This window comes from Anas acuta, chromosome 15, assembly GCF_963932015.1.
Source record: "Anas acuta chromosome 15, bAnaAcu1.1, whole genome shotgun sequence".
NCBI lineage: Eukaryota > Metazoa > Chordata > Aves > Anseriformes > Anatidae > Anas > Anas acuta.
This window is the reverse complement of record NC_088993.1, coordinates 7,197,693-7,225,266: the sequence shown is the minus strand read 5'-3', so window position 1 is coordinate 7,225,266 and position 27,574 is coordinate 7,197,693. Positions and strand designations below refer to the sequence as shown.

The 27,574-nt window shown below is 57.1% G+C and overlaps 2 protein-coding genes across 8 annotated transcripts; one reads left to right on the top strand and one right to left on the bottom strand.

Moving 5' to 3' along the window:
* The first annotated feature begins 87 nt into the window (after positions 1–87).
* CDIP1 (cell death inducing p53 target 1) lies at positions 88–17,993 on the top strand. Of its 4 annotated transcripts, none has more exons than XM_068699579.1 (6): positions 88–211; positions 14,334–14,427; positions 14,817–14,915; positions 15,452–15,595; positions 15,880–16,141; positions 16,570–17,993. In XM_068699579.1, exons 3-6 carry the CDS (start codon positions 14,831–14,833, stop codon positions 16,679–16,681), a joined length of 603 nt encoding a protein of 200 aa, XP_068555680.1. In that variant the 5' UTR covers positions 88–211; positions 14,334–14,427; positions 14,817–14,830; the 3' UTR covers positions 16,682–17,993. The 4 variants fall into 4 exon arrangements, with proteins under 4 accessions (XP_068555680.1, XP_068555677.1, XP_068555678.1 ...); XM_068699576.1 differs by having other exon boundaries at positions 15,877–16,141; XM_068699577.1 differs by lacking the exon at positions 88–211 and adding an exon at positions 8,725–9,793 and having other exon boundaries at positions 15,877–16,141.
* Positions 17,994–18,540: 547 nt separating this feature from the next.
* HMOX2 (heme oxygenase 2) lies at positions 18,541–27,470 on the bottom strand. 4 transcript variants are annotated; one of them, XM_068699558.1, is made up of 6 exons: positions 27,319–27,470; positions 23,512–23,622; positions 21,633–21,750; positions 20,462–20,953; positions 19,407–19,527; positions 18,541–19,323 (listed from the first exon to the last, which is right to left on the bottom strand). In XM_068699558.1, the coding sequence occupies exons 1-6, from the start codon at positions 27,390–27,392 to the stop codon at positions 19,199–19,201; spliced, it is 1,041 nt and encodes a 346-aa protein (XP_068555659.1). In that variant the 5' UTR covers positions 27,393–27,470; the 3' UTR covers positions 18,541–19,198. The 4 variants fall into 4 exon arrangements, with proteins under 4 accessions (XP_068555659.1, XP_068555661.1, XP_068555660.1 ...); XM_068699560.1 differs by lacking the exon at positions 27,319–27,470 and adding an exon at positions 27,254–27,277; XM_068699559.1 differs by lacking the exon at positions 27,319–27,470 and adding an exon at positions 26,872–27,217.
* Between the last annotated feature and the right edge of the window lie 104 nt (positions 27,471–27,574).

Sequence of the window (27,574 nt, the reverse complement as noted above, 5' to 3'; positions counted from 1 at the left end):
GGCCGGGCCACGGGCTCGGGGCGGAGGCCCCGCTCCCTGCCCGGCTCCCCCGGCACCGTGCCCGGCTTGCCCGGCTACGCGAGGCCGAGGCTCCTCCGGCCTCCTCCGGGCCCTGACAGCGCGGCCGGGCCCGCCCCGCCGCCGCCCCGCCCCGCAGCCCGCCAGGTGCCGGCCCCGAGCCGCCGGAGCCGGGAGCCGGGAGCCGGGCTCGGTACGTGCGGGGACGGCCCCGGGGAACCGGGGGCACGGAGCGGGGGGGAGCGGGGCCGGGAGCCCGCAGCCCGCACCCCCAACCCCAAACCCAGCGGGGTGCTGCGGGCTGGGGCACGGGGGGGCTCCGGGCTGGGCGCTGGTTGCGCCCGGGAGGGGAATGGGGGAGAAACGCGGTCAGCTGCTTGCTGCAGCGCCGGGCACGGGGGGACGGGGGCTGGGAGAGGGGGCTGTGGTGGCCTCAGCGGCCCCAAAATGCAGCAGGGTGCCGGGGAGATCTTATAAAGCTTCATCTCGGTGCGCTCAGCAGGGTGGGGAAGGGCTGGGGCAGAAGGGTCGGCGTGTAGCGGCCTGCTGCGAAGGGCGAAATTTAATCGCAGGCAAAGCGAGGTCGTGTGCTGGGGGAGAGCCCTGCGGCTGTAAGGCGAGCGCCCTGCCCGAGGTTGTGCCAGCTCGTGGGGCTGTGAGCTGCCAGCAGCTGCGAGGGGGCCGCTAGGATGGTGCCCAGGCGGCTCCCCAGGAGAGGAGGGAGCCCGGCGGCGGTACCAACGCAGGCGTTTCCAAACAGCCCTGCTCCCGAGAGGAGAGCCGGGGCTGGAGCTGCCCGCTTGGTGATCAGGGCCCGTGGTAGAGACCGAACAAACCCGGTTCTCTTGGCAAGCAGGGAGAGGAAGGACGATGACGGTGGTGGGGATGGAATTATCTGTCAGCGCGTTGGCAGCCTGAGCCCTGTGAAAGGAGGGGAGCCCGTCCAGCTGATGGGTAACGCTGTGCGACAGCACGGACCTAGCGGGGGGCTTTACCTGGCAGAGCAGCGAGATCTCGGTTCTGCCTCCCAAGAGGAACAGACAGGCCAAGCTGTGGGAGCTGCTAAGGTGGCGTTGGGTTGCTGTATGGGGTGCACGGGGGGTTGTGACCGCTGCTAAAGGCAGGGATGGGGCCTGGGGACCTGGGGGGTGCTCCCCAGCCACAGGGAGTGGGAATGGGCAGGCTGGGATGAGCACTCTCGTGCCGGCATCCTCCAGATCACCCGCAGGAGTCGTGCTCAAGCTGAAACTTCTCCGAGTACCTGCGAGTGTAGGTGGGTGCCCCTTGGCCCGGGGCAGGACTGGAACGGTTGTTCAGAGACGGTCTCCTTGCACCGGGGAGAACTGGTGAGTGTACCAGGGGTTGGCATACTCCAGGTGTCAGGCACAGTGAATTTAACTAGGAATGTTCTAAATTATAAATATAGTTATTTGGATGTAAAATATGCTAAGAAACACTTGGTGAACATGCAGGCTATCTGCCTATTTGTTCCTTTCAACCAACATGCTTGAAACAGTGCTTTCTTTTCAGCTGGGGCCTCTGCTTTCCAGAGGGTTTGATTGAAGGGCTGTGGGGACTTAAGGAACTCATGCGAGGCTGTCTGCGTGGCATGGCCTGTTGGTGTGTTCCCTCAACAGGTTCTACATGGGTCTGTCTGAAATTCAGCTCCTCAGGCATCTGTTGGGGCTGGAGCCTGTCTCGGGAGGGAAGGTGTCTCCAGCAGTGCCTTGTTTCAGTTTATGAGCATGGTTTTGAAGCTCACTTCCCGATCAGCCGTGCTCTTCTGCATGTGAAGTCACGCAGTGATGCAAAGCGTGGTGCTGCTTTCCTTCGAGATGAAACATGACCGGTGGATGCTCGCTGGGAGAGCAGCTAATGCTCTCCTGCAGCTAAAGGGCGTTCAGCCAGGGGCCAGACAAGAGCTTGTCCCAGCACCCACGCTGTGTTTTGTTGGGCTCTGGGTCCCTGGAGCAGCGTTGTGACCTGCAGAAGTGTTCCCAGTGCCGGCGTTGCTCACCGACACGGTGGGAGACGGGCTCCAAGAAACTTAGTTGTGTAAAAGTTTATCTTTTTTCCTCCTTCAAATTAGAATTCAGGAGATAAACACTTGCATATAAAGGACATGGTTGATGCAGAAATCTTCCAGTATGAGTGGTTTTGGAGGGAGATATGCAGTCTTCTAGTAGCTGCTCAGATCCAAGATCATTTTTTTTTTGTTTATAGGTAAAGAGAAGAATGAGGTTAGGTCCTCTGCATCTGTCTGTGGTACTGCTGTAAAGCTCTACATGCAATTTCTTGTACTTGATTTAATCAGGAGATAATATCTTAGGTTGCAAGAAGAGAAGTTTTAAAAATTCTTTGAAATGGCAATTTTTGTAGGGCCTACAGCAGGACCGTGTGTCACTGCTGTTGGTACGGGTATTACCACGGGTATGTACGTGGGCATGTACATGTGCTGCACGTACGGTCAGTGCTGTGGCAGCTTCTCTGTGTTCAGCTTTGCACTAAGCTAAGGGTAAGACTGCTGGCTGCCAGAGAGACTGGGGAGGAAATAGCATTTAGGTAATATGGAGATTAAAATAATCATGAAGACAGCAGGACTGGGGGTACTTCCAAGCTTCTAGGCAGGTATGCTAACTTCTGAGTAAAACGTCAGACAGCACAGGGATCAGAAGCTGTTCTCCCAGACGGATGAGTGCAGAGCTGCTGGAAACAGGAAGGACGGGGAGCTGGGAAACAGCAGGTAGGTGCTGATATGCCCCATGGCCCTCAGCAGCAGTCAGCGGTGCTCTAAAAGGAGCATTGCAAATTGCGCAGTGTTCTTCCCTTCTGCCCGGTACAGTAAAAGTGAGAGTTTGCATTGGGAACAACAGTTGTTCTGCAAATCTTGGGAGATTTGGGTTTGTTGGTTGGTTGGTTGTTGGTTTTTTACTTCCAGGTCCTGATTGTGCAGCTGTTACAAAGACAAAGCATTCTAGGCTGAAATGGAGATTTACTCTGCTAAAGATTTCAGCGCAAGGCACCAGTTTGCGAACACAGATGTGTTTCTGTTTTATCTTCAGAAAACGCGTGACCTGCAGCTCCCGCCTTGGGACGCGATGCTCACATCGCTGTTTTCCTGCTGTTCCCAGCACTTGCTATCAGCCTCGCAGCTAGGGAGAAACGACACGATTTTCCTAGGCAGTGTCAGAGGCGGGGCTGCTATGCAGAGGATGCATTTCCTTGTCTGATCAGAGGGAGGACAATTAGCACAGAAGCCATAGGAAACCACAATCCATTTCCTCAACAATACAAAGTCTCGGAGGCAGGGGGAGCACGCTTTTTACTGCTGGCACAAGACGCTGACGGAAGCTCTTGGCTGCTGTTAAGATTTAGCGTTGGGTTCGTGCGCTCAGAGGCATCTTGTGGCTGCGGTCTGAAAGGTGGTGGCGTGTTTGTGCCAGTGCAAAAAGGCTGCTGGGGAGCCTGGGGAGCACAGCAGGCCTGTGCTGGTCACAGCCCTGGGCAGAGGATGGAGCTGGGAGGGGAATGGGTTCACCTGCACAGCTCCTGAGCGAGGCCCTGCTGGAGAGCAGCTGTGCCGCATCGGGGCTCTCCCAGCAGGCTTGAAATTCATGTGAGCAAATACAGGAGAGAGCCCCAAAAGATGGCAATGTAATTAGCATCTTAGGACTTGTGAGTAACAGCTGTGAGCTGTGTGTACTGGGCTTTGTAGCTCTCAAACCTGAGCTGGTCAGAGAACAAAGGTGTGAGCAGGGGCTCTACATACGATTTGGGTAATTGGTGTCTCTGTCACCTATTGTGATCAGCAAAGGAGCTTTGTATTAGTAGCAGTTGTTTCCTTTACCTGTTTTATAGACAAGAAAATGGAATAATATCCAGTTCTCTTATAGATTAAGAGAATTTAGGATTATAAAAGGAAGGATTCGTGCTGAGATGGTGGTCCCCCTGCCCGGAACCAGACGTTCCCAGCTGAGGGTGTCCCCAAGCCTTCTTTGCTACCCACTCTCTGCATTTAGCAAGAAAATCTTCTGTGCCTTGTCCTAACAGGCTGGCTACCTATTGCGCTTTTTGGAAAAGGTGTTTTTGGAAGGAATGTGTCTAGCTTCCACTGCTGTGGAGAGGTAAGTTTGGGTGTCCGAGCTGCAAACCACGTGCAAACTCCCCATCCAAAGGGAGCCCTGGCTGATGTCCAAAGTGCCTGAGCCGTTCACCAGGATGAGGTGTGGGACCCTGGGGCAGCAGGCACGGCAGGGAGGGCTCAGCACCTTCCTGCTTCTCACCCTGCTTCGCTGAGCCTCAGAGCGCAAGGTAGGGCAAGCCGGAGGCTTCTTTTCCCAAGCCCTCAGCCAGACGGCAGTGCCCTGCTGGGAGCTGTTCCTCCAGCCTCTGAGTCTGCTTCGTGCCATGGTCGCAGGGTGCTGGTCGCAGGGCACCGCCAGCCTTGCCCGTTAATCGATGCAGGGTTGACTCATTCACATTGCCAAGACTCAGGCCGGCTGCTGTCTGTGTTTTCTCTCCTTCCCTTTTGGTTTGGTTTGTTGTTTTTTTTTTTTCAAATGGCCGTGACTCAGCCCTTCCCGGCTGCTCTGCGAGTTTCCTGGTTTCTGAATAGGCTATTCTTGGGACAGTGGTTCCTGGCTGATAGCAACAAGGGGAGTGTTGTTTGTGTTACTTTGTTTATTTATTTATTTTGCCTCCTCTGGCCTGGCTTTAAGCCCTGCTTGCCTCTGATCTCTTCCTTGTCCCCGAATTACTGAATCGTCCTAAATTGCTGGATGCCACCTGGGGTTTGTTCTTGCCCCTGTACCAAAGCAGTGCAGAATCAGGCTGGTCCAGGCTGAGCACCTTTAGCTTTACCCTAGTGGCAGGGTGATGGTGACAATCCTAAGAGCACGGAGAGTTATCCTGGTAACAGCTCTGCCTGCTGTAATGCTTTAACCCCCCTCTTTTATCCCCTCTAATTCCAGGGGGCTGTGCTGGGCTCTCCAGTGATCTGCCTGGTGAAGGTGAGGGTCACTTCTTATCACCGTGTCCATACAGCACAGGTAACACGGTGAGAAGTAAAGGGAAAATACGAATGGGGATTTAAAATCAAGGAAAAGCAGCTTTCTGATGACTTAATTAGTTACTGCCCGCCCCCACGGATTGCAGAGGCTGCAAACCTGGAGCGTTCCCTGGGATTCCCTTTGGCATGCCTCACGAGGCAGGTACACAGCTGCTCGCCACGGAGGATTTTGTCTTTCTTCTGAAGTTTATTCCTCTGCAGTGTGGGCTGTGGGAAGCCACCTTCCAGGGCAGGCAGTGCTCCCGGGCCAGGCAGCACGGCTCTTGCTACGCAGCTGGGTGGCTGGAAGCGACCGCGGTGCCTAATATTGAGCAATATTTGATGGCTCGCACTGCTCTGTCCAGGCAGTTATACACGAGGGGGAGTAGCCAGAGCTGTTGTATATTTTGCCTAGAAAATACAGTTGGCTTTTAAAAACAACAGAGGCACTCTGTTTTCTCACAGGCTGTGGTTACCAAGATCAATTTCTTAGACAAAATACTGGAGAACTGGAAACACAAGGGCAGTGTTCTCCTCCAGCACCCCTCCACGTTTTTGGGTCTGCTGTATTGTTGTTAAGCCAACCAAGATAAAAGTGTTTCTGTGCAAGGAGGCTTTGAGAACATTCGCTGCCGGATTAAATTAGCCTTCCTGAGAATAATTAGTAGCTGGGATGGAGGCAGCCCCCCTCGCTGCAGCGGTAAATTCCACTCGTGCAAGTGACTCAAATGGTAGACGTGCAAGCTGTGTCTGGGGCACTGCTGGTACCTTGAGATTGGATTTCGAGTCAGTTCTGAGTGCAAAGCAGCCCACTGAATTGTTATTTATTTATTTATTTATAAATAAATTTATTTATTTATAAATAATAAATAAATAAATTATAAATATAAAATATAAATAATTAATAAATAAATAAATAAATAAATTGATGTATATCCTGTGGGCATCTTAGCGTTACGCACTTGAATTTCCTCCTCTCTCATCTCCTGCCCTGAGAGCAGTGACCCCGCCTTGGGACTCTTTTGCTCCTGGGAGGGTTTGCAACCCTCTGATCAGCAACACTCCAAGTCTAAAAGTGAAGCCTTGCGGTAGTGACTTGACAGAGAGGCCAAGAAAGGGTTTAGAAACGCTTAGAAGAGGGATTTGAGGAAGTGTGCTGCTGAGGAGTGGAGATGCCTTGGAAATCAGTTGAAATACCTGGATTTTCAGCACAAGGTCTTTGCTTTCTGTGTCTGCTCTTCTGCAGCTGGTGTGGCTCTTGTCCCACGCGTGCTGGTGCCTGGAGCCGTGTCCTGGAGAGGCACGAGGATGTCGGCTCTCTCCCTCACCCTTGTTTTCCAAGGGAATGCAGCCCTGTGTGCCCACGTGCAGATCTTGCTGAGTGTGGCTGGCTGATTTGTGTCTTGGTCGATGTTCCTCTTGGATCTGCTTACGTTTAAGCGAGGTGGGCTCACAATGGGGCTCCGTGTGCCCTTGCCATCTGCCCTGCTGGGGCTGCCCTGCAGCAGCAGCGAGCAGGGGCACGGGGAGCAGCTTCTGGCACAACCAGAGGCACCGATGGGCAGCAGCTCGCTGCGTGCTGTGGTTCGGCACAGAGCAGAGGTTGGGGTGAGGGGTTATGAAGGAGCTGGCAAGAACTTGGTGCTGCAAACTGAAACCAAAGGCACGGATACCTAGGAACAGGAACGACTTCTGTGGACTGGGAACTCAGCGCAGGCTGGAAGCAGAGATGGGACCCCAGGAGCTGTGCTCGACTCGGGGCGCATCCCAGTGTGCATGGTCCTTCTTGGTGGCAGGGCTCAGCAGAGAGTTCGTGACGTACGTTGCAGCTGGGGTGAACCCCAAACCACGCTTATTTGTCGTGGTCTTAAGTAAAGTGAAATGACACAGAGCGTTTCTCACGAGTCCTCAGAAAAAAAACGCAAGGTGACACTGTACCTGCTAAACTGAGATGTCAGCAGCTTCTCTGGTGCCAAGAGAGGGGTATTTGTGGGGAGAGCATTTGCACAAATGTTTTTGGAGGCTGGAGTCGGCCCTATAGCAAGCTGGTGCTGTGCCTTGGCTAAGAAAACATCAGTCCTTGGACACGTATTTTGTACATCTCTTGGAAGGAAAGTGGAGCTGGAATCACCATCGATGTATTCGAAATTATTTCATTGTGCTGCAAAATCTGCAAGGGAATTCTGAATAGGCTCTTGGGCACTGATTAATTCTGAAGCTGAAATGCGGCTACATCTCCACAAAAGTGCTGATCCTGTACGACTTTAATTTCCTCCTCCCTTGGAGCTCAGTGTGTTATTTGATGGAAGTCACACATCTAATCAGCTCGATTCAGCAATGATGTAGCTGTGTTATTTGACTTTCTCTCAAAAAATTCTATAGAGTGAGGGAGTAATGAACAAATAGCGTGGATAAAGGAATCAAATATTTTTAATACAGTGCTGGGAAAGGGAGCTATAGAAAGCTGGGCTGTCCTGTGAGAAGCAGTGGGCAATCACCCTGTATTCATCTTCTCTGTGAGAGAACTGGGAGGCAGGCAGCAGGCTATAACAACTCCTCGTGACTCTAACACTTCTTTTTCGTGGAGGTAACTGAAGAGCAGAGCTTGCTGCTGCTGTACGTGGCCGAGCTCAGCAAACCAGTGGGCTGTGAGGAGCTCAGGGTGGTCCCTGGGGAAGCCCCAGGCTGCCTGATGCTCTGGGAGCAGGAGGAGGGCAGGGGGCTCGTGCTGTGCTTGCTTCCTAACTCGTTTTTAAGCATCTGTTACAGGCTGCCGTCAGGGACAAGATACAGAGCTGTGGTTGCTGGTAATGCAAGGAACTGTGAGGCTCCTGCCCCGTTGTCTCTGGGATTTGTACTTGCCTTTAAGCTGCTTGAGTGGTTTAAGCAAAAACCAGCTAACGTCGTGGTGCAGTTAAGCTTGGTGCTGTGTTAAAACACTGTAGTATTGGAGTAATCTTGTTTTGTTTGCTCTAGGTCATTGCAGGTTGTGTTATTAATGCACAGCAGATAACAAATGGAAGAGGTAACGTGGTGTTTTTCCACTCGGGGTAAAGATCAGGTAGATGTCCTGGGCGCTGGACAACAGCCAGTGATCTCGCTGGGTGCTTTCTCATGGGTGTTACCAGGCGTGTGTTTGGGCTGTTTGTCACCTTCAGCTGAAGTCCCACGAAAAGGCTCTGGTTCTCCAGAGATCTGGCGTGGGGCACCCCATTTCTCACCTGAGTCTTTCAGGAGCAGATGGCTAAGGTGCAGAGGAACACAGGTTTGCCCTTCACATTTCCTTTATTTCACATCTTTTCACCCATGCAAACAGCTGGCCTGTTGCAGCCCGTCCTCTCTGGAGAGCAGGTCAGGAGCTGGAAATGCCTGACACAGAGCACCCCTTGAGAGGGAGGTGTTCACTTCCCAGCCCTTCCGTGCTGATAGCTCCCCTGCAGCCCCTCTTGGCTCTCGTCACATGCTGCTGCCGGCACGGCGAGCTCTGCAGAAGTGTGACGCTTGCTGCAGCTCAGGAACCCGCAGCAGCTGCCCCACTTTGTTCTTTTCATTTTGGATAGTTTTTCTTTAAATGCTCGGGTTGACCAGGTCCTGGCAATGCTGTTTCTGCAGCCGACAAGCGCTTGGTCAGCCCATCTGGAGGCGAAAAGCACTGGAGAGAATCCCAGAGGCGGCAGCAGGTCCTTGCAAGCCCTCCTCCCGCGTGTAACCCTTTGGGGGTGCTGCGGATAAACCATCCTTGTCTTAAGCAGGGGGATTTTGTCTCTGCTTTTGCTGAAATCCAGATAGAGGAGCTGCATGAAGCTGTAATCTGAATTTCTGGCCGAGAACAGCTGTGCCTGGACTGCATCAGGGAGGTTATCTGATGGTGCTTTGGATGTAATACCCTGAGAAAGCTCGCTTTGGCCACAGCTCCTGGCTTCCAGCGAGGATCCTGCTCGTGGCTGGTTTGCCTGCTGGGGTATGGTGGCACGCAGGAGGTCAAACGGCACGTCCGAGGCCCCAAGGTAAAATGATTGCGGTGGGGATGCTCCTCCAGAGCCCGGTGTGCTGCACAGCAGCCCCAGCTGTCTGACCCAGCCGGAGCGCGGAGGCGAATCGCGATATCCTCCAGCAGCCCTAGTTCTGAAGGACTGCTGCTGAGCTCCATCTCTGCGCCGAAGCAAGAGCCTGACCCTCCTGGAAGGAGCAGTTTTCTGCAGCTGAAGTCTGACTGCAGAGGTGTGGGACAGAACAGCCCGGCTGTTTCTGCACGGCGGCTTTCCTCTCCCTGGCAGGGACGCTGAGGGCGCACGGCTTGTGCTCGGGGACACGCAGCTGAGTCGCTCAGGAAAAAGAGCAAACCTTTCCCCTGGTCCTTACGCTGGGCTCCCTCGGTGCCGTGCACGCCTGTGCTGTAGGCATGCGCCCTCTTGCTGCTTGCCCAGGACCAGGATGCTGAGCTCCTGAGGTGCCGCTGGGGTGCCCGGCGGGGTGCAGCGGGGGGGACGTGCTGCTTGGTCCAGCACCAGTGCGTGCCCTCCCTGCCTGCTGTTATCCCTTCCCTCCTGGCCCCGGGGAGAAACACAAAGGCTGGAGGCAGCAAACGCGCCTGGGAAGAGGCAAGGCAGCGGGGGAAGTTTGGCTGGCTGACAGAAAACATCTCTTTTTGCTCTGCGTAAAAGGCTGGCAGAGGGAAGCCCCAGCACTGCTTTCACAGCGGGGATTTTTGCTGTCCTTCCTCCCCAGGTAAGCGCTGCCGGCTGCGGGGTGCGCGGTGCTGAGCGGTGGGATTTGAGCCACGTCCCCGCGAGCTGTGCGAGCAGGCGTGCGGGCATGCGCGTGGCACGGGCAGCATCCGTGGCTCGCTCGGTGGCACAGTGGTGACAGTGAGCGTGTGGCAGGAGGTCCGGGCTGGCCGTGGGGGTGCTGCTCACAAATGTTGGTGTGCTCGCTGCCATCAGCTGCGGCTCTGTCCGCCTCCGAGCTGCCAGTGCTCCCCGCAGCCTCTGCTCATGCCCCTAAAGCCCTTCTAAAGGCTAACAGGCTCCCCATCGAGTGGCATTCTGCTAACAGCTGACCTGTCTTTGTGCTCCTCCCTAGCAGATTTAACTTCCTCCCTGTTCTCAGTATTTCTCCCCTTTAAGTCCTGAATCAGCAGGTATTTACCTTTTTTTGGCCACGCGTTCTAGCAGCAGAACCCCTTCAAACCAGGCTGAGCCGAGGCAGCGATCCTGCCTGAGGGAGGTGCTGGAAGCCGAGCCGAACCCCAGCTGTGTCTGTGTGTGTCTTTGGCAGTATCTGATTTCAGCAGGGCCTTGGCATCACTCTGAAAAGACTTTCAGACCCGTTTCTGAAGCAGGAAAAAGCCTGTGGCACATGGTTAGCTTCCCTGGGGCCAGGAAGATGAGGTGGTGTTGGCCACGATGCTGTTCCTTTTTTAAAAGGGGAGAGGCTGGCATTGGTGAGGGAGCCCAGTTTTTTCCAGAGCTCTTGACTTTGTTTTTGAAGATGTATTTACAAAGCCTGGCAGCTGAAGTTTGTGTCTGATTGGTCTACAATGAAACTGGAAGTGGTTGCATACTTTTCTCTTACTTACACATTGAAATGTAGCATGTTGTTTCCTCTTAAAAATATTGGACATTGTTTTCTTATGGAGGAAGAGCTCCGTAAGTGTGCCCTGGCAGCTTTTGAAGTGCCAGCATCCCTGAACGTGGCAGAGGACCAGCTTCCCCCGCAGCTTTGTCTGGACCGTGGTGATTCGGGCAGCCTGAAGCACACAGAGCTGCTGCCTGGGCAGGGCACGGTGTTACCAGACTGAAAACCAGACAGCTAGAAATCCGGAGCCTGGTTTGGTGAGCACGGGGAGGAGGTGTTCACGCTGCCCCGGCTGAGCACGGCTTTGGGTCGCTGCAGTGGCCCTTTGAGACGTGAGGGAGACAGTGGGCTCGCACTGGAAACACAGCCCAGAAAAACCCTGCGAATGTTCGGTGTGCTCAGCCCAGCAAAACAAAGTCTGAGTCATGATATGATGGCTGCTCGCAGAGAGCAGGGAGCGAAGGGAAGCTGCTCAGGCTGAAGAACAGATGGGCATAATCTGGCTACAAATAAACCCAGGCTAGAAACTGTAAGGTTTTCATCCCACTGCTTTGATGGATAGTGGTTTTTTTTTCCTACCTCTCGGAGCAGCAGGGGTTGGAGTGGGACAGCAGGAACAGCAGGAGCAGCGTGACCAACGCAGCGCTGGCCGTTTTGGTGGTGTCCCCAGAGAGGGAAGGAGGGACGGGGGCTGATCCAGCTGACCCAGCGGTCCCGCTGCCCCCTGATCCTGGCTCTGCTCGGCTGCTTGTGCCTCAAGCCCACTCCTGCCCTTTGCTTGTCTTTAACAGGAGCTGTGTCTCAGTGATTGCACGGTGATCTGTAGGTAGGTTAAAGCAGAGCAGCCAGCAGAAGCTGTGCTCTGCTCTTCCAGTTTAGAACCGACCTGCATTTCTTTGCCAGAAATACAATCTCTTCCGTCCACCCCCGTCCTTTTGCTGGTAACCAGCTCCTGTTGAGTCTTAGGATCGTGAGATGGGCCCTTGCTCCCAAAGGACCTGCGCCAGACATTCCTGATTCCATCAGCTCTTAAACTTAAGTCCTGGTAAACTCAGCCTAAATTATTTGGGATTTTTATTTCCCCTGGGTGTGCAGCTGGTTTATGAATACGGTTCTTGCAATAAGCCCTAGTGTGGATGCAGTGTGTGGGGGAATGGTTATTCCCACGTGAGAGGAGCTAATTTGGTCTCGGCTGCTGTCATGGCACAGATGGCACCGGTGTTGCAGCTGCAGGAAACCAGCGTGGTTGGAGTGGGGCAGCTTTGTGGTCCTGACCACTTCCTGACACCTCACTGTGAGCAGCTCGGACTCTGATCTGTTCCTGCAGAGGCACTCAGACCGCGAGGGTTGCCGTGGCAGGACAGGTCAGGGAGCGTGGAATCCTTCTCCAACGTGGCCCAGCGCGCCGTGCAGGTGCAGTGACGCTCGTCCCAGCACACAAGGGGAGGGGCTGTGCGCTTGGTTCTGGCCCCGCTGCTTTTGAGAGGGGCCAAGGGGCTGTGGCAGTGCTGCGAGTGATGCTCTCAGTGCAGACCGGGCGCAGAGGGGAGTCCCCGTGCCCTGCAGCCCCACATGGTGCTGGTGGAAATGGGCTGCAGGAGGTTTTGTGCTTCTCACGTTAGGATAAAAGAAAGCACAGGAGAAACGGCTTCTGAGAAGCTTAAAAGGAGCAGGCTTTCCTTTCCTCCAGGGAAGGGCACGCAGCCAATGCCCTGCTCTTTACGGAGCTCTTTTAATAAGCAGAATATTGCATTACGAGTGACGGAGCCTGCTAACTACGAGCACAACAGCCCCGCAGCCCATGCACGTCCTTCCTTCCTCCCAGTGCCCCTGGGGCTCTGCGAGCTGCTGCCCATCGCCCTCGCCGTTATCTGCAGCCCAGAGCCGTGGCAGGGCGCTGGGGAGGGACGGCTTCGTTCAGCCAGACCCCTGCTGGAGGCTTATTGTTGAGTCCTCCAGGACTCAGCAGTCAGCCTCGCAGCTCTGGGGTGGTTCCTGCTTTGGGTGCAGCTCCTGTCCTCTGGGGCTCCATGTCTCCACTGCTCTCCTGCTGGGAGCTCAGCTGGCCTGCCAGCATCTGAGCAGTAATGGGAGAGAGAAGCTCTGGTGCACAGCTGGCCTGCGAGGCCGAGGAACTTGGGGACACCCCAAATGGGCTGGGTGCTTCTAGGATCCCTGTCAGGCATGGGGACAGGCAGCTCCTGGCACGCAGGGTGGCTTGGTTGGCAGCTTTTGGAAGAGTTAGCCCTCTTTTTCTTTACATCCCCAGTGAAGCTAAAAGGAGCACGGCCCAGTTTGTGGCTTTGTAGGTCACTGAAGGAGAAGGAGGGCTCTGCAGCGCGCTGTGCGTTGGGCTCAGGTGCTTTCCTCAGCCTGGGACTGCTGCAGCGGCTCTGCTGAAAGCATGACACGGGCTGTGTCTCCGTCCTCTGGCTTTTAAGGAAGAAAACCAAGAGGAAATGCAGCAGGGTGACCCACCCAGCTGCTCCAGCTGGGCTCTGTGTGTCTGCATCTTAAAAACACTGGGGAGTGCATACTGACATCCAGGGGCGACCCGATGGCTCTCCTGGGCTTTGCTCAGCTCTGGGGTGTCTCAGCACGCATCTCCATGGGTCATGGTGCTGACGGGGCCCCTCCATAGGCTTGTGACCTGCTGTGTGAGACAGGGCTGCCTTGGGGCAGGAGCCTGCTTGGTGCCATGGAGCTGAGCAGTTTCCCAGCACACGGGATCAGCGTTGGTGTTTGAGGGACCCCAGTGGCTGCTGCCCAGCTCAGCACCCTCGCCCCGAGCTCCGTGGGAGCTTTCCGCAGCCTGGTTATCACCTGGGTGCATTTTTTCCTGCTCAGCTGTGGGCTGCTGGAGTGGGAGCTGCTGAGAAAGCCTCGTCCTTGCAGCACGCTGAGCTGGCCAGCAGAGCAGCAGCCCAAGGGACACTGGACAGGCGCAGTCACGTTGGCTCCTGGCCGGCCGCGGGCAGGGGGAGGATTTGGCTCGCTGAGGGGGGCTCCTTGCGCTGCCTCCCGGGCACTGACAGCAATGTCACTGCGTCCCCGTGCCTGGTGGCAGCCTTCCCAAGCACGGAGCGAGCAGCCTCGCACTTGTATTTCCCAATTTAGTCACGTCCTACCAGGCAGAACCGAGCCAGAGTAAACAGGAAAATCGCGCCTCTTGATGTCATCGCGCTTCCTTGGAGTGCCGGAGCTGCCGGAGCCCTTCCCTGGCAGCCCCCCCTCGGCAGGGACGCGGCTGAAGGCGCGATGGCAGCACCAGAACCGTGGCCTGGGGGACTGTGGCTGCGTAACCCCGCAATGCCCAGCCCCCTGCTGGGGGGCTCTGCCTTCCCGGAGGGGCCTTTGGGGCTGCAGTCCCTGCCTCAGTGCTCGCTTTGCCTTCCAGCTGTGCGGGAAGGAGCTGGTGAGGCTGCAAGGGGGCTGTCGGGGGAACCACTGCAAGGTGCTGCAGCCCCCCCAGGCACCGCAGGGTCTTTGGGGTGAGAAATACCCCGGGGAGCGTCTCAGCTCCTGCAGCAGTAGCTTTGCCACGGGCTGAGCCAGGGGGAGCACAACGAGGCGGTTCCTGACCGGAGCCCCTCACCCACATCTGGGTAGGGGGATCAGGGGCACGGCGGGCAAGGCTGCGCTGTCACGGTGGCTCCTTAATGTCACTTGTTCCCTGTCTCCTTCCACGCAGGTTTGTGAGGGTAAGGCAGCTTCTGAAGCACGCTGCTGAGAAGTTGTCTTCTCCATCAAGACCTCTGAGCTCCCTGCAGCAAGGAAGAGGCCAGGTAAGCCCGCCAGCCATCAGTCTTGTCCCACGCCATGGTGATATTTAGAGGTGCTCTCTGTGGCTCTGCTCCTCTGCCCCAGTTTGTGCTTCAGGCTCAGGGGGTGCTGCCGTCCCCATGGGGCTGCAGCTTTGCACGGGGCTCTGCCGGAGGGCTTTGGAAGCTGTGGGCAGCTCCTCCCTGCCTGTGGTCCTGGAGCACCGCGCAGGGCAGCTTCCAGCACGGCCTGCCCAGCCTCACACCAAGGCTTTGTGGCTCTGTGTTTCCCCTCGGTGGGGCTGAGGCCGATGCCACAGTGGTACCAGCCCCAGCCTCGGCTCAGCAGCCACCTCCTCCCAGCCGGCACCGTGGGCATCAGGGATCTCAGCTCACAGCACCTTTCCTTGCAGGGCAGCCCCGAGCCATGTCCAACGACCCCCCGCCACCCTACCCGGGCGGCCCCTCCGCACCGCTGATAGAGGAGAAGCACGGCCCGCCCCCTGCCACAGGTACTGGGGGTCCCAGCTGCTGCGGGGTGCTGGGGGGGTCTCTGCTGGGAGGGCAGGAGCAGGGGGAGCGCGGCTTCCCCGGGAGGAGCTGGGCCGTGGCTGCTTCTCTCCGCACTGCCCTGGACATGCAGGCACTGGGGTGGCTGGCACAATGCCCTGCTCTGTGTCACCAAATCGCCCAGGGCAGGAGGTCCCGGGAGCAATGACGAGAGCAGAAAGCACCCCCTGCGCTGTTTGCTCACTGGGGGGGGGGGAATTTGGGCTGCTTGTGGCCCAGGGGATGAGGCTCTGGCCTCGCTCAGCACAGCCCCACAGGCCTCCTGCTGTGTGCTGGGGGAATTGTCCACGGGCCACAGAGGCCCAGTTCCTTCCCCATGCTTGTCCCAGCCCCTTCCCATTTGCTCTGCCCCCCTCACCTCTTCCCTGCAGCCCCCCCTTCCCCTTCCATAGCCCCCATCCAAGCAGAGGCCACCCAGCCAAGCCCCCACCTCCCCCTTCCCCTCTGCTGCCTCCCGTGACTCCGTGTTTCCTTCCAGATGGCGTCTCCCCAGCCGTGGGACAGCCCCAGGGGGTTCCCGTCCCCCCTCCTGAATTTGGGCCCCCTCCCTATGAGCCTCCGCAGCCGGGCTTCGTGCCCCCCCACATGCCCACTGATGGCTCCGGGCCCTACGTGCCGCCTGGTGAGTGCCGCGAGGAGCTGCGGTGGTGACGGTTGGGGGTCCTGGGTGGGGGTCCCGGGGGTGTCTCAGGGAGGGGAGGCCGTGATGGGGCGCTGGGGCTGCCTTTAGGGGCATGCAGCGGGCTCCTTAGGGCAGGCTGGGGGGCACGGTGCCCACCCTGGAGCAGGGTAGCCCCCAAACCCAAAACCAAGGGCGTGCTGCAGCAGCAGGGCACCGTGCCCTGGGGCTGTGGCTTCTCTTGCCCCCCGCAGCCCTGTATCTGTGCCCATCTCTCCTCCCAGCAGGTTACTACCCACCGCCAGGCCCTCACCCTCCCATGGGCTACTACCCTGCTCCGGGCCACTATCCATCGCCCGGTGGCCACACGGCAACAGTGCTCGTCCCCTCGGGGGCTGCCACCACGGTGACCGTGCTGCAGGGAGAGATCTTCCAGGGCGCCCCGGTGCAGACGGTGTGTCCCCACTGCCAGCAAGCCATCACCACCAAAATCTCCTATGAGATCGGGCTCATGAGCTTCCTGCTCGGCTTCTTCTGCTGCTTCGTGGGGTAGGTGCTGCAGGCAGAGCCGGGGCCTCCCCGCCACCAGCAGCCACGTGGTGATGGGGTTTGCTCTGACCCAGTCCTGGTGGCCCCGATGCCAGCGGCTTTGGCCGTGCTGGTGGACACGGGGGGGGCCTTGGCACTGAATCATTGCTGGGGCCGCATGGGGGTTCCTGGGGGGGGGGCAGTGCCTGGAGCCCTCAGCTCCTGCCAGGGGAGGATTTCCAAAGCTCTGCTGTGGAGGAGGCGCCTGTGCCCAGAACCGCAGCGCTGCAGAGCTGTGGTGTTGCCTTGCAGCAGGTACTCACCGTGCTGGTGCAGATTCCTGGCCCCAGAGCCACCCCCCTGCCCCGTGGGCCCTTCCTGCTGTCCCTCTGCGCCTGCAGCTGTGCCCACGGTGTGAGCTCACAGCTCTGCACCTCCCTGTGCCGCAGGTGTGATCTCTGCTGCTGCCTCATCCCCTGCCTGTTTGACGACTTCAAGGACGTGACCCACACGTGTCCCAACTGCAAGGCCTACATCTACACGTACAAGCGCATGTGCTAACAGCGCCCCGGGAGCCCGAGCCACTGGAATGCCACCGGCCCCTCTCCCACTGCCGTCCTAGTCTACGCGTGTGCAACACTCCTTCGCTTAACCCGCTGGTGGTGTGTATGTGCATCTCCCTGCCTCCCTCCTGCCCCGAGCTGGGCACACCTTCCCCGAGCTCCGGTCCTGATGTGAATGGTGGATTGGGGACGCTGGTGTGGCTGCACAGGGGACGAGGGGGCTGAGGCCCCAGCTGCTGTGCACGGGGGCTCTCTCCAGCAGCTGCCTGGCAGCACGCAGGAGCGGGACGTGGTTCTGCACCCCGTGTGCTCCAGGGCAATGCTGGAGCAAGCTGGGGACACAGCAGCTGACGGAGGCACCCACCCCTCAGACATGGTGCCCTGAGCAGGAGCTGCTGCAAGCAGGGGCAGGCACTAACCTGGAGGGCACAGGGGGAGCCCGAGCAGCCAACGGAGCACACGGGAGGATGCAGTCACCTGGCTCAGCTGCAGCTCTTTTAGGAACGGGCCTGGTGGAGGCTCAGCGTTGAGGAGACAGAGGGGTCAGTGTGAGGTTCTGACGTGGCTCCAGGCCCTCTCCAGCCAGGTCAGGGTGCAGCCCACAGGCAGCACGTCCCCAGGAGCACGCAGAGCTGCCTTCAAGGCGTGTGTGTGTGTGGGGGGGGGGGGGGCAGGGTGGCTGCCTTGCCCTGGGGCTGCAGCACTGCACCCCTCATCAGCCCACCCGTCCTGCCAGGGCACCAGCTGCATGCGCCTCCTGCCAGCCCTGCTGGGGATGCTTTGGGGAAGGAAAGCCCCCGGCTGCTCCTCGCCCACCTGGCAAGCCCTTAGAAGTGCATCCAGCATGTTGCTACCTGCCCCCAGCACCGTAGAGTAGGGGAGTTTGTTACCTGGCTCCCAGCTCTGGAGCAGACCCACATCCCCACCCCGAGCCCAGCAGGGTCTGGGGGGCACCCCCGTGGCGTTCCTCCTTGCATGTGGGTGTGGGGGGTTTCTTTTAGCTCACTTCATACAGGGCAGAAGGATAGGGGCAAGCAGGCAGCAACACCAGCTGCCAGCAGCACTGTGACAGACAGGGGCAAGAGGCCCTGGGAGGCATTTTCAGTCCCTCTATGGCCACATCTCGCACCCCTTCCCACAGCTCCAGCAGCTGGAGCAAAGCCCCCCCCCAGCTAAGCAGGGGGGCAGGGAAGGCTCCTCAGTAAGGTCTGCAAACACAGCCCAGCCTGCACAGGCAGCTGCTGTTTGCTCAGAGGTGGAACTGTGGCACTTGTCCCAGTGTTTGTATGTAAATAAACATCAGACCCTGAGATCAGCATTTGTCTTTTCTTTTCCCCGCACCCAAATGCACAGATCTGCCCCAAGGAAGCTGAGAAGGGATTGTGTAAGCGTGTGTGGGAGGGGCAGCATCCCCCCAGCCCACGGTGTTAGGGGGAGGGAGGTGACATCCCCAGGCTGCAGCCCAGGCACCCCACTCCTGTCCACACGGCCACCAAGGAAGGCAGAGCAGCACCAGCAGCCCTTGGTGAGGCCCAGCACTGCTCTGGGACACAGAGGGCACAGAAGCAGCTGTGTGACACAGGGCACCTGCCTCGGGGGAAACGTTTCCTCCCATCAGAGAGGACAAGAAGGGGTGACTAGGAGGCTCCTCGGGGCAGCAGGCACCTACAGCAGCAGCCAGTCACCTCCTCACAGGAGCTGGGTAAAAACAAACAAGAGGACACAGCAGGGATGGGGTGGGTATGACAGGAGTGCCTCAGTGGGCGAGTCATAAAAGGACAAAACCACTCCATTAACCTCCGACCCAGCCCTCCACCCCCCCCCAGGCCCACACTGATGCCTCTGGCTTTCCCCAGCTACAGCATAGCAAGTTTTTATTCCAGTCAAGGCTTCAGCAAAGAATTGATGTTGCACAATATACATCTGACACCTCCATACCCCCAACCCACACATTTGGTCCTGTCCCTTCACCCAGGGAGCTTCCACCTGTGAGTTATGCTTGGTCCCTGGGACACTGCAACAAGCAGGACATTCCTTTGAGCTAACGGGCCCGTGGCACAGCCACCACAGCATGACAGAAACATCAGTTCCTCAGGGTACAAAATTGAGTGCTCTTCGCTGAAAAGACTGATGACACATTCTTGGGTTGCAGCCCAGGGCAGGAAACACCCTCCAGAGACTGCTCCAGGGAAAGAGATGAAAAGCCAAGCATGTGTAGACTTTGTCACTACAGGACAAGACATCTCGAGCCTTAAAAGCTGCTCCAGCCTGAGCGGAGCAGTGCTGAACTGGAATCCTCACATCCTCTCACCAGACCAGTCCTGTACACTAGTTAGCTAAAGACATTACATTACTGTGCTTGCATTATTGGTGTGCAAAAAGTCTTGGACAGTCCCCCAGAATTCCCCCCCCCCCATTATTTCCCTGCAGTCAACTCCACCAACGGCGAGGGAACAGTTTGGAAAAGGACAGGGTGCACCTTGCCACCACCAAGAGCCAGGTGGCAGCCTTGGCATCACATCATGTACCACGCTGCAGCTCCTGCTGCCACAGCAACGCAAGCCGCGAGGATCAGCTGCACCAGGGGCTGCTTGGCCACGGCCACGGCAGCGTGATAGGGACAGCCGGGTGCTGCCTTGCCTGCCAGGACACAGAAAGCATCGTCAGTGCTGCGAGTCTTTCGCCATATTCATGCAGCTGCTCCCTCACTGCCCGCGACCTACCTAGTTTGTCTGCATAGTAAGGGCATTTGCGCAGGTCTCCTTTTCCATCGTGGACTGGAAGGCCTCCTTCCTGGGCTTCTTCTGTCAGCGACTTGCCGATCTTGTCCAGCTCTTCAAATACCTGCACGTGGGCACAGTGAGCACACAAGGTGAGCAGAGCCGGGCAGCGTTCCTCCAGAGCCATGGGATGATCTGGAGAACAAGCAGGAGCTGCTTCTGCCTCCCTCCACCCAGCTCCCAGATGCAGCATTTGGTACTTGTTTCAGAGTGCCTTGCAGGCAGATGTGTGGTGACGTCTGGGATGTGCCACAGCTCAGAAGGCGTAGCACATACCAGAAGCTGTTAAATCCAGCAGTGAGACGCAGCATCACCCTGCTGTTTGCCCTTCAGCCTGCCACAAGGCAGAGTTCTCCCCTCCCTGCTGCCAGAGCTTCTGCAAGGATCCCAACAAACAAAGGAGCCTACCACGTCCTGCCACACATCTGACCAGCTTAAACCACAGTGGGCACAGATGAAAGCTTGCAGCCAGTAACTGAGACTGTGCTCATCGCCCAGTGCGGCTCAGTCACATTTTATGACAGGCAAACACTGAGGGAAGTATCAAGCTTACAGACATGTCTGGCCACTCAGCACCATGCGGCATCTCTGGGTGAGATGGGGGATGAATTAGGTGCAATGCACTCCAATTGATTGAGGCTGCTTCAAAGTGAGAGTTTTGCTCCCACTGCTGCTTCAAAGCCATACAGCCCATGGCAATCTTACAGCAGTCATCTCAGTTTAGCCTCCAGGGCTCAGCTGTGGTGCTGGTGTGTGGGAGGAATTCCTGCCTGATACCAGCCATGTCTCCAGAAACTAGCAAAAGAGCTATTCAACCTAGAATCCCACACAGCAAAGGCAGAACCCCCCCACACACACACCAGAGCCCCTCCATCTGGCCTCTGACCCAAACCACTGTGCCCAGGCGAGCAGTGCGCTGAATTAACCCAGGCCTAAAAGCTGGTCCAGAGCTGGAAGCAGCAGCACCTACATCTACAGGGGCTCAAGGGATGCAGTACCTGCATGTTAAATCTGAAGGCTCTGTTGGCCTCTTCCACAATCCGCTCCTTACAGCTCTTGTCCAAGTCCAGCGCATTCAGCCTTGCTCTGTACAACTGCTTGAACTGCTGCGCATTAGAAACGTTTTCAAACACATAGAATTGGATCCCTTCGTCAGTACTGGGCAACTTCAGGGCCCTCTGGGCTACCTTCTTCAGCACCTGGCCACCTGAGAGGTCCCCCATGTAGCGTGTGTAAGCGTGAGCCACTAGCAGCTCAGGCTCGTGCTGCCCCACATGGTGGATTCTGTCCACATAGTGCTGCGTTGCCTCTGAGCACTGTATCTTCTCTTTCCAGTCTTCTCCATAGAAATATTTCATGTCTTTGATCAATGCTTCTTTCCGGTGAAGCTCTAGAGGGAAATACAGAGGAGCAAAGACCGGGTTGTCCTTATTGCGATCCATTTCCTCTTCCAGAGCAGAGTACGTGAAGTAAAGTGCCACAGTAGCCAGCTACGGACAAAGCACAGCGGATGTGAGAGGCCGTTCACTTGAGAGGCACACGACACCTTGTGACTGCCCCACCCCTGCACAGAGTTGGGGTACACAAGGAGAAAACCCCACAGCTCTACACAAAACCTGCCTGGAGAGCCCGTACCAGGCACGTGTCACTTGAAGAATCTCCTCTACCAGTGCTCCTAACAACACTGCCTACAGAGCAGGAGCTAAGAATTAACGAAATGCTGCCAGCTGCTTGCTCTGGGCCTCCTGTCACCTTGTTGGCAGGGCACAGGGACTGAGTTCATCCTGAAGGTACAAACAGCACCAACAGCCTCATGCTAGAGAATAACAAGTGTGCCAAGACCTTCAGGATCAGACAGTGCTACTTGTACCCCCAATCCCACCCCTTCTGTTCAGAATTTTATGCAAAGTCAAAGATTTAGCTTTGACTAAGACAGAGACTAGCTTTCTCTCCAGAGGCTGAAATCAGTGCCATAAACGCACCCAGACGTCGCTCCTGAGCAGCTCACACCACCGGTGTCTGTGTGGCAGCTGCACCTGCCCCGAACAGCCCAGCAGGCCAGATGCCCAGCACTTCCACTCAAGTTGTTTTGGGCCAGCACGCTCCAGCCTGCATCAGTTATTGGGTACGTCAGGGAGCTCCTCTGCCAAGGAGCACAGCCACACTCACCTTGAAGAGCTCCTTCTTGATCCGTCCTTTCAGGAAGTCTTTGACGAACTGCGTGTTCTCCGCACGGTCATGGGATTCCTTAGTCCCATCCTTCAGCAGCTCTGAAAGGTCGGTGGGGCTGCAGGCAAGCAGGGAGAGCTCCTTTCACTCCACCTCCAGGCACAGCAAGCAGCTTGGCCCTGCTGCATTTGGAGGGAGCCTCCACCCCTGCCAGCCCAGGGCAGCCATCCTGGGGGTCCCTCAGCCCACCCCATGCTGCAACTGGCATGACCTGGAAGTGATGGGGGCAGCAGCCAGGCTCCCACCGGCCAGCCAGACTTGCCAGTGCAAGAGGTCTGATCCTTACCAGAAGCTCAGACCCAGGATGCCGAAGCAATTGCCAAGGATCCCCAGGTGCTTGCACTGTTACTTTTGCTTCTCACCCCTGTGAGCCCCAGCAACACTGAAAAAGGAGACCTTGAGTGTATCAAGGGCAACTACCAGGGCAGCCTAAAGAGCCCAGGAGCCTCGGCAGTACCCCTCCTTGGTCTCTGCAGATGAACACACAGGCAAGACCTTAGCTTTTCTAACTGAGGCATCAGTGGTATTATATTAGTTGCTGAAGAAGAAATGAGAACCCAGCAACGAAACAGGGCAGGAACATCCTTAAAAAGCTTACTTATCCTGCATTACACTGGTTTTGCAGGTTTTCACAAGCTCTCCTTCTAGAAATGTATCATCTCAGATTACAGCCACCGCACTACCTGAAGTTAGGTACAGTTCTCAACACCTACACTCACAAAATTATGCCACAGTGCATCTTGAACATGCTATCTGTAGCAAAGCAGTCATAAAACTGTGTACGTCAGCTGTAACAGAGACTTTGAACACTCCATACTCATGCATCCAACAGGCTAGAGAAGGCCCGGACACAAGAGGAGCGCCTGGAAGCAGAACAGGCTGAGTTTCATGAGAAGTGACTCCAAGAGAAGCAAACCCATCCATTCAGGTATCCTGGGAGCCACCCTACTCACCCTTCTCATCTACATACCTTAAGTTTTTGCCTTTAAAACATGATTGATGGACTGACTGAGTGCAACTGCATCATGTCTACAAGCAGGCAGCTACTAATTGTACGGAGGGACAAGCAAACAGTTGTGTACTGCTGAATTAAGTAACATCCATGTTTGTTCTGCAGAACATCACCTTACAAAACAGCCCCAATCTCTGTAGGAATAAACGCAACTACTTATTTCCTTTAGCTGTAGGGCAGCCTCAGTCCCAGCTGGACTTGTTTCCAGCTCAGCTTACTCAGGCTGCTCCGCATCCACTTTTCAGAGCAGTCCTGTAGATACTACAAAGGCAGGAGGAGAGCGTAACTGAGGAAGGAGGCTGACACTGTGCCTGCCTCTGTCTTTTAAGCTGACCTCCAGGAACAGCCCCTTGCCTAGACCAGCGGCTGTTCCGCAAAGACAAGGGATGCAGCTCACTGGAGCAGAGTTCACCCTTATTTTGGAAGAGTCATCTTTCAAAACAAGATGCTGCTGTCACATGAGGCTGTCCAGCAAGCCATGAAAGGCCAGTTCACCTTGGCGGGGAAGGCACAAACAAGACTGCTACATGGCCAAAGCACTTCTGAAGTTTCAGTTTGATTGCAAAGCCTAAAACACCCCCGGCTCGTTGACAGCCCTGGCCAGGTCACTCCTTCCCACTCCTTCCACCCTTTCAGTACACTGTTGATTAAACAGAATTTACTGCACGTGCATTTGATTAATCACCTATTCTAGTTCCTCACTCCCTTTCAGATGCGGAGAAACACCGCTCCTTTACCTGGGAGCTCTCCTGCCTTGCCCAAGACCGTGTCTGTGCCATGTTGTAAGGCAGGGCCAGCACTACTCACCTGACGTTGTCATCTTCCATTTCCTCATAGCGTAAGCTTTCCCCTTCGTCTCCCCCTTCTGAGCTCTCCACAAGGGACGGCATTGCTGGTCTGTGGTGGGGATTAGGCACTCTGAAAGGCAAAGTTGGAGCGGGATGTTAGAGGGAAGCTGCCTCAACGAAAGGGATGGGTAGGAAGCACCAAGCAGCCTAGCAGGGAGTCCTGCAGCTGCACCACACACAAGGCAGCAAGGAGCAGCCACCAGCCCTTGTCACTGCACACCAGGACACTTTCAAGAGAACAGCCTTGCTCGTTCAGTTCAGCTCTTCCAAACCTCATCACTAACCCCCAGCCAACCCCAAGATCTCCACGTTAGCATCCTGTATTGAATTTGGGAGCAAGCCGCTTTCCACTGCTGCTACCAAACAGCTCATCCAAATCTGAAGTTGGAGTCTGTCCCAAAGCAGGGGCAGACCCCACTGCTCTGCTGTGGGGTTCTCCCAGGCTGTTCTCCACGAAGCATCAGAGCAGCTACTACTGAGCACAGTGAGCTGCAGACAGTGTTCCTGCTACCACTCAGACACTCCTCTCCCACCAAACAGGGTTTACTCCAAACCCCAGAAGCAACTGCAATTTCCCCCCTCTTTTGCAAAAGAAAAAGCCTCTGCAGAGGTAGCAGGCTGCACAAGAAGCACCCAGAAGCAGCAGCAGGTGTCTACCTGGCTTAGCCCAGCCAAACACCCTGGCTATGCCACAAATCCAGCCACCTCATTTCGAAAATGGAGCTGTAATCAGTGCTGTGCTGATTACACCACCGAGTTCCAGGCAGCCTTGCCAGATGAGCCAGGCACTAAGCTCCCTGCTGGCTCTCCAGGAAGCCCTGGCTGCTCGGAGGGACCCCTCCTGCTCTCCCAGCCTGGCTCCCACCTCCCTGCGCAGGCTGCACCCATGGGCTCACCACTCAGCCCGTGTCTGGAAGCCAGGGAAAGAGATGAGATCGACAGCTGCAGGCATGCTAAGCAAGTCTGCGCAGAGCCAGAACAGGGAGATCACCTGGTGGCTCCAAGCTCGCAAAATGCTAACACAAAGAGCGCTAGTTATAAATTAACTGCCCCAGCTTCCAGCCCTCAGGTTACAGCTACTCTCACGGCCCTGCAGAGCAGCAGGAGCTGGGTCTGAGTTCATCCCCAGGTGTGGAGGAGCAGGGCCCTGCCCCAGCTTGGGGACACAGCACCAGGGCAAAGCTTTTACCCATGCTGGGGCACTCCTTGCACTCACTGCCACAGGGCCTGCCCTGGGTGGGAGCACAGAGCAGTGTCCAACGGGTCCAAACCAGGCTGCTTCAGGACAGCAGCCAGCCCCACACGGCAGTGAGAGCCTCGGAGGTGTTCTGAGCACAGCCACGGGGACACGAGGGGATGCCTGCAGTGCTGCAGGTTGCCGCAGGCTCAGATCAAAGCCTGCCATGGGCACGAGTGGGACCAGGCTGCCTGCACAGCAAGCCAGCCAGCTCGCTGCTGACAGAGGGGGAGCTCTTTATGGCAGCCTGGCTTTCTGCTCAGCTGCCTTCAGGCCTGGCACTGCCCGAGAAATGCAGATTCCAAACCTAAGCCAGAGGAACTGGTTCTGATTTGTCTCATCCCTCCCAGGAGCTGCAGCCCCGAGGCAGGGCGTGCTGTGCTGCTTTCCCAGCCCCGGATGCAAAGCAGCAGGCACCAGGAGCCATGAAGGGTGCTCCAGCACCGCTCATCCCTTGGAGGAGGTATAAAGGCAGAAGGTGACCCCAACCCGAGGGAACACACAGACCAAACTCCAGAAATTCGGGGGCAGCAGTAGTCAGAGGCTCCCAGTGGGCAGACATACACAGCACAGCTCCTGAGCTCAGCTCTGACCAAGCTCCGTGCCCCTGAGCACACTTTGGCAGCACTTGCCAACACCAGCGCTTTGCTCGCCAGGCTACCCAGAGAGCACCTGAGGGGGCTCAGAGGCACTTGCCCCAAGCTGTGACCAGCGTTGCAGAAGCACAACCGCTCAGCAGGGTGAGCTGTTGTTCAGGTCGCACTGCCCCCCTCAGAAGGTGTTAGCACACAAGAAGTCATTTAAGGACCTTGGCACCCTCATGTGCCGCTTTTGTTAAAGCTCGGTTTGATGTGCTCACCTCCACAGCAAAACATCGAGCAGGGACACCAGGCCCTTCAGCACGAGGTGAGGACAGCACACGTCCAGGAAAATAAGGAAGCTTACACATAGATCTTGCTGATACAGGCTCTAGCACAGACAGCTCCCTGATGAGCCACAAACTCAAGAGACAAGTCAGCACCAATCAAAACCCCGTCCTCTTCCATATTAGGATCCTGAAACTTGGAGGTGGGGAAAAATCAAAGCATTATAACCCACCTCACCACAGACCGCTGTTTTTAGTCAAAAACAAGCAGCTGAAATCTGATGACATGGTCACTGGTCAGAGCACTGGCTTCTTGGGCCATCCCTCTCCTTCAAAGGAGGCAGTGTCCTACATGCTGAGAGGGAGGTTTGAGGAGCTGCCTGCCTCCACTTTGGAGGCCAGAACACAGCTTCGTTTGCTGGGAGCAGCTCTGTGCTCATCCAGCCCCTGGCTGATGTTCAGGGTAAACACATACCTCCCCAGCACCCTGCTTGGGAGGAGTCCAACGGCCACGAGACCTGAGGTAGCGGGGCAGGAGAAGTGGAAAGAAGTTTTGGTATGGGACAATTCACCACTCCAAGCATTTATTTTCCAATAACAGCACTAAAGCTCTCCTAGAAAATGTCCCCATCTCATCTAGCCAGCACTTGCGTTTCCCCTACAGACACCTGCACAGCGAGCTTCACACCCAAGGTGCGCAGCCGTTGTTCTCAGCGTAGGACAATGCCTAACCCCGGGATGACCCTGCCCTTTGAAGGAAGTCAAGGGACAGCACTGCAGTAGGGAACCGAGACTGGAAGTCCTGGCTTTGCTCAGGCACTCTCAGAAGTTCAATAATTCACAGAACACCCACTGAGTGCAGAGTTCACAGTTGCTGTTCAACTAGCACGCGACTTGAAGGTGCTTCCCCAAATGCACACAGCTTGCATCCTTGTGTTGAGGATCAGCACAGCACGGCTGGACATACCCAAGCATCTCAAAGGTGAGATAAACCCCACAACTCCAGGCCTAGCAGCTGGAAGCCATCACCAAGGAAACCTGGCAATTACATCGGAGGAGCTTCTCACCTCTGGGGAGGTACTCGGCTGGTGGAAGTGGAGACCCACAGCAGAAGTCACCGCGTTTCCCTGACCCCACACAGCCAGCACCTCAAGCCTCAGGCGCTCCCAGCGGTGCCCAAGCACACACGGCTTCTGCCCCCCTCCAGCTGCAGTCACCTCAGCGAGTTCATCGTGGAGGGAAGCTCCCGGTGACCGGCAGCGCTTCACCTTCTCGTGTGGGCCAGGCAGGGGGCGGCGGGGCACAGCGGGACAAGCACCGGGGTACCGAGGAGCCCAGCGGGCACACAGCTGGCCGTGCCGGGACCCCCAGCAGGCCGGCACCGGGCCGTTACGGCCCCACACGGACGGGCGCCGGGACACCGGAGCACGGCGGCCTCGAGGCCTCGGTGCTCCCAGCCCCGCTGCGGGCCGGCCCCGGGCTGTGACGGGATCCCGGCGGGGCCGAGCCCGAGCGCCTCGGCCTGGTGGCGGCCGGCCCCGGGCCCAGCACCGGCGGAGAGTCCCGGCCGCGCCCCCCCCCCCCAGGCCCCGCCGTTACCTCAGGGGCGGCCCCGGCCCCGCCGCGTTGCCATGGGGACGGCTCCGCGCACGCGCACCACTCACCGCCCTCCGCCGCCGCCGCCGCTCTCGCGCTGCCCCGCGGCGCTGACGCGAGGCGCGGCCCGGCCGCCCGGCATTTATCCGCGGGGCGGCGGCGGCGCGGCCAATCAGCGGCCTCGGAGGGCGCGCGCGGGGCCGCTGATTGGAGGAAGCTCCGGGCTCTCGGTCCCGCCCCCGCCGTGGCCGCCTCAGCGGGACGCGCAGGCGCAGTGTGAGGGGGGCGGGCGGGCTCCGGCTGTGAGGGAGGCGGGAGGGAGAC